This window comes from Rattus rattus, chromosome 1 (assembly GCF_011064425.1).
Source record: "Rattus rattus isolate New Zealand chromosome 1, Rrattus_CSIRO_v1, whole genome shotgun sequence".
Lineage (NCBI taxonomy): Eukaryota > Metazoa > Chordata > Mammalia > Rodentia > Muridae > Rattus > Rattus rattus.
Genome location: NC_046154.1, coordinates 79,708,633 through 79,714,632, shown reverse-complemented (window position 1 = coordinate 79,714,632; position 6,000 = coordinate 79,708,633). Strand labels below are relative to the sequence as shown.

Genomic DNA, 6,000 nt, shown 5'->3' with positions numbered 1-6,000 from the left:
GGGCAAGAGACACTTTCTGACAGGAAACTACTGTGGCAGTTCCTGAGGAGGTTCTGCCGACAAGTGACAAATACTTGGAGCCAACCATTAGACTGAGCTCAGGGAACCTGGTGAAGGAGCTGGCAGAAGGACTGGAGGAGCAGAGAGGGATTGCAACCCCATTGGGAGAACAACATAGGCTGGCCTGACCACCCAGTTCTCCCAGAGTCTAGTGGGAACCCCCTTTGTATATTTATGTCTGTGTATCTCTCTATGGATGCAGTAAAAGCACAGAGAGAAATTTAGTCCTTAAATTTTGCTTTATTCAAAGAATGATCAATTTGAAAAGACAGAAAACTAACAACCTAAAGAAATGTCTTCCTTCTCACATTCAGAACATAGGGAAGAACAATGGCTGCTAAGTCTTGTGTTCTTCTTCACTTGTTAAATCGTAACTCAGAACAGGCTCATCATTAGCAACATGTAGATTCCCTTCTACAATATGAAGTTCAAATGTGGCATTATAAAACAGAAAGGTCTTCTGCCAATTTTGTCCCCTATCAATGTGGCTGAGGGACTGTCAGAGAAGTCACAGTTAAAAGACTTTTATTTACATTATCTCTTTAGAAAATTATGAAACAAATTCATAAATAAGCCTGACACATAAAAAATAGCAGAAAAAGAAAAATGGTGTTCCTAGAATTTTGCACAAGAAAGATTTTTACCCTACAATCACAAATATTTTTTACTCCCTTTTAAGTTTCAAATAGGAAAACATAGCTCAGATTAAAAATCTGAATAGAAAATTATTATTTCAAGGCTTGCGAATGATATACTTCTCTGGGGATTTACTCCTTTGTGAACTTTTGACTATCTCATGTAGTATAATCATAAACGTTACTTCTGCTTAGTAAAGCCCATTATGTACCAACACTTTTATTGTCTTACAGATTTGAGGTCTCAGCCAAAGTCCTCATTTTCTTCATCCCTCCACTGCTTGTCACTGGTTAGTGAAGATCTGACCTCAGTCATGATTCCATTCACACCCCTCCATTCTGATATTCAAACCTTCCTTTTCCTCCTCTTCAGTTCCTCCCTATACCATATTCTAGAGTATACGATATCCTAATTTGAATCTTTTGAAACACCAAGAATGTATTCGCGAGAAGGTCAATTAATAGAGGAGATATTCTTTATATGCTTCATTTCCTATGCTACACAGAAAACTTACAAGTTTAAGTATGCATGGCTGCAGAACCTCTGATCCTAAACCAAAACAAGCAATGATGCTTAAGGTCTCAACCTGAGGGAGATCAATGTACCAGGAACAATTACAGACAATTATAAACATGAATTCACTTAGTTCTCAGGAAAACTCCATGAGAAGTGTCTGCTATCGTGCTTATTTCACTGATAAAAAAAACCCTGGCATTTAGATGCCCTGTTCATTGCTCAGTTACTCTTCTGTAAAATGAGGCCAAGCAGGCTGACTGCAGAGCCCATAACTGTGGCCATTAAGACATATTGTTGCTTACTGAATAAATACCCTGAAAGGTTATCCAATACCAAGTGTTCATTCCCCCATAATCCCTAAAATTTGTTTATGGAGAAGCAATACTGCACAGACTCAGCAGCACTGTGTGTGTATAAAAATAATTACAGCATAAGAGTTCATGAATGATGTCATGAAGCAGAAAAGACATGGGAGGAGAACAGAGGTGAATTAGAAATGTAAGTACAGTACAAACATATGAAATTCTTTTCAAAAATATCTAAGAACATATGTAGCATATCCAATAATATTACAAAATTCTACTATTGGCCTTCCAGTTTCCTCAATGAGCTCCCTGCTGCCCTGTGAGGAGGCACCAAATGCACACATTCATTCATTCTTTTCTCCCACTGCTGGAATGGCATGACCAGAAAAGACAAGTGCAATAGGAGTACTGTCTCCGGCAGAAACTGTGGGATCAGTGGCTTCCCAATACGCAAGCGAAGGTTCAAAAAACTACCCAAAGACTATACATGGACTGACCCTGGACTCTGACCTCGTAGGGTTGCAATGAATATCCTAGTAAGAGCACCAGTGGAAGGGGAAGCCCTAGGTCCTGCTAAGACTGAACCCCTAGTGAACTAGACTGTTGGGAGAGGGGGCAATGGGGGAGGGTTGGGAGGGAACACCCCCTAAGGAAGGGGAGGGGGGGGATGTTTGCCGAAACCGGAAAGGAATAACATTCAAAATGTATAAAATACTCAAGTTAATAATAATAAAAAAAAAACACAATTATCTTCTTAATATAAAAATTTGTTTCTATCTTTAATAAATGGTTAAATTATAAAAAAAAAAAAAAGAAAGAAACTGCCCAGGGGCCAAAAGAAGAACTTTATTGTATTTTTAAGGCACAAATTTTGTAGTTCCTTGGATATGTACACTGTAATGCAATTATATTTTATGACATCATTATCAATTGTTTGAAAAGATATAAACAGTATGATGAAATACAGCTCAAACTGAAAAATGCAAACCATATGAATCAAAATCATATACATAACAGTGACTCAGTTCTCACTTGCTTAACTGTCATACACATACTGAATTTCTTACACATATATACAGCAAAAACCTACAAAAACAATATTCTGAGGCTAATCACTACATAAATATGAAATTGGGTCTTTACTATTAACCTCAGTTTTATCTTTAGAGGAAGGAAAACAGTTTCTATTTATTCAAATTGTACCTAATATTAGTTAAATGTTGTATCACATTGTATAAAGCAACAAGAAGAAAAATAAATTATGAAAGTAAACAAACCTAGAAGTTAACAGTGAAGAAATGCCTACTTCTCCAATATTATTTTTGATAATTAATATATTATCCAATGTGTTAGAGTGTATTTAAAAGGAGGATATAGCATCATTGGGTTTTTAAAAGTTGTCTAAGGAAAAATGAACACAAAATATGTTATTTGCAAGAAATGTGTAAATATATCAAAGTAACTTTAAGCTGAAAACATTATTTTTATCTTTACTTAAAATATACTTTAAATTTGAGAACACTTTCAAGAAATCAAAATACAGTCTCCCAACAAATTAGATAAAAATATTTTTAATTATTTTCTCCTTAAACAAGTTTGTTAAGCTGAGATAGTAGTCTTTAATTTGAATATTTTATATTCGGATCACTGAATGTGTAGGCTTATTGGTCACATTACCTAGACAACTTTCTGATAAACACAGCTGCTCTGGTCCCTCAACTAGAGACAAAACCCCTGGCAGAACATCTGCATTAATAATACACAATTGGTTACAGAGCATAGAAGACAAAAGGACTTCAGGGGAAATAAATAAATAAAGAGAACATGGCGGGTTGGGGATTTAGCTCAGTGGTAGAGCGCTTGCCTAGGAAGCGCAAGGCCCTGGGTTCGGTCCCCAGCTCTGGAAAAAAAAAAAAAACCAAAAAAAAAAAAGAGAGAGAGAGAGACCATGGAATCGAGCATGCTAGCAGAGTCTGTTCAGTGAGTGCAATCTATCAATGTCTAGCCTTGTTTAGAAAACCCACTCCCGAAGGTAAAACTAATGGCAAATTTCTAAATGTGACACATACTACCAAAATGACCACCAGTCCAACCTGTGTGTCAATTTCTTTGTCCATTTGTCACAATGAATGTATTCTTTCTTTTTTTATCAGAAATGTAACTTTTCAACTGAAGCTGGAAACCATTAATCATAAAATAGCAATTCATAGGTAGTTACTGAAGATTCAGTTTTCTTGTTAAAACCCTAGAGTCTTTCCATAGGAATAAGGTATGGAACTTTTGTGTACAAATGTATCTAGTCAGCTCCCATTTAGAAAAAAAAAATGAAGCTCAATTTAAGTTTGAAGGGGTTGTTTAAAGGAAGTGTTATTTTTTAAAAATCTACTACCCTGTGTATGCATGTGCTTATATCATTGGTCACTAGAATACACACATGAAGGTCAGAGAACCATGTACACGAGTCAGTTCGGCCCTTCCACTGTGGTTCAGGCACCAATCTGGAGTTGGCAAGCTTGTGCAACAAGTACTTTTACTTCCTGAGACACCTCACTAGCCCAAACAACTGTTTTAATTCAACAAAAAGAATTTTTTTGAACATACACTACACAACTTACATAAGTAACAGCGAGTATTTATGTTTTGGGTAAGCTATTCAAAGTCTAGACCTTTATGAACCAAGATATGTAAGTCTCTTACTAAGAATATTCTAATTGGTTCATGCCACTGGAAACTTGTTTTTGTTGGCCCATCGTGAGTCAGGTAGTGGAGCCTCTGGCTCTTGGAAGACATTTTGTTCAGGAGGAATGGAAGACCCTGCTGGTTCCAGGAGAAAAACCAAACTAGTGATGAGCAGTCACAAGTTACATTATCTAAAGGGCAGACTCAACTTTTTAAAGGCTGGTTCTCTTTTAAATACAGCACTTCCCAAAGCTATGCCTAGTAACGAGCTTGCATTGCTCCTCAAGGAGGAAGTTAATGCTGGAAGTTAGGGGCTGAAGGACTGGCATAATGCTACAGATAATACATTTAAACCACAGGACAGTGTGAAATAGCAAAATATATTCATCTGGCAAAGTATCGTTATTTTAGTTACCATTATATTTTCCATGAAACATAATTCACATTCATAACACTTATCCTTTTCAAATACTAAGTTTGGTGGCTTTTACTAAACTTAAAATTATACCACAACTACTGTCACAATGACTCCATGAGACTGTGGACATCCTCCTAAGAAGGCACAAACCCCCTAGCCATTAGTGCAAACTTCCTACTTCTCCCAGCCTCTGGCAGGCTCTATGTGAGATACATTTTGGTGGCATTGTTCTTTAAACAGTATGTGTTATACATTTCCTTACTAAAATTTTCACATATGGTTTAAGCCACAGACTTCACAAGTCCTCTTGAAATTGTATTTTTTGTTATATATATTTTTCAAACATACTGGGGTTTTTTTTTTCATGAAAAAGTAGTTTTTGTTATCACTGAATTCAAAAAATATTTTCATTTTCTCAAATAAATTATATTCATCATTCAGAAATTTGAAAAACCAATTCTTCCATAGCAAAAGGTAGGATTCACAGGCTCCTTCATAACTGTGGACCACTGAGCCCTTCCTGCTTCTTAAAACGCTACAGAATCTGAAAGGCCCTGGAGATCAACCTCATTGTTTTACAGAGGGGAATGCTCTAATGTGACCTGGACATGCCCAACATTGTCAGGCTAGGTAAGAGCAAAGCTGATATGCCAAATGATAATATTCTTGCTACCTTATACTAGCCATAGTTTAAAACTGTAATATATAATATACTGCCAGTCTTTAAAGCACTGACTTCCATAATACAGATAAAGTATTAAACTCTTTTGTCCAAAATTTTAAGTAAACACTGTCACATGATAACTACAAACTACAGGTTTTCTTATGAAGTAATTTTATAAGTGGTTTCTCAATAGCTTTGATCTGAGAATGTTATTTTATTTTACTATATCACATTAAAAACATTAACACATTTTCTCTCAGTGAACTGTAAGGCCAGACGTCCCAAATAGCTCGTTGAGATTGAACAAAGCAAGCCTGCGGTTGCTGTGAAGAGGGAAGAACAGTACATTTTGCCAGGCTATGATTCTTCAGAGGCCAATGTCATTATGATGCACTGCTTCTTTGAGAGTCAGTGTCCCACAATCAGTAACCTGGAAGCAAAGATTTACGAACAATGGACAGCTGGGCTTTAGCCATTGCAACAGTTCTTCATCTGCAGTGACTTTCTGGAAGTAGAAGTGGCCAGACTGGTGATGGATTTGCAGTCATCATTCTCTGCCCTTTTCTTTACTTCCCTGGGAAATGGGAGGAAAAGATTACAACCAAAGGAAACTACTTATTTACTTGCCTGCGAAAATTAATTACAGTGCCAATAGAAAATTAACACAGTTTCTAATGTAAAGCCTTGGTCATTCTATTATAAAATATGTCCCGTCTGTGCTG

General features: G+C 36.5%; 1 protein-coding gene across 1 annotated transcript in view; it reads right to left on the bottom strand.

Moving 5' to 3' along the window:
* Positions 1 to 5,485: 5,485 nt before the first annotated feature.
* The window catches only part of Rasef (RAS and EF-hand domain containing), a 67,183-nt gene continuing 66,668 nt past the window's right edge, over positions 5,486 to 6,000 (bottom strand). Inside the window, exon 17 of the mRNA XM_032902702.1 lies at positions 5,486 to 5,852. Coding sequence (XP_032758593.1) covers positions 5,747 to 5,852 — 106 coding nt within the window. The 3' untranslated portion in view covers positions 5,486 to 5,746. The remainder of the gene's footprint in view (positions 5,853 to 6,000) is intronic.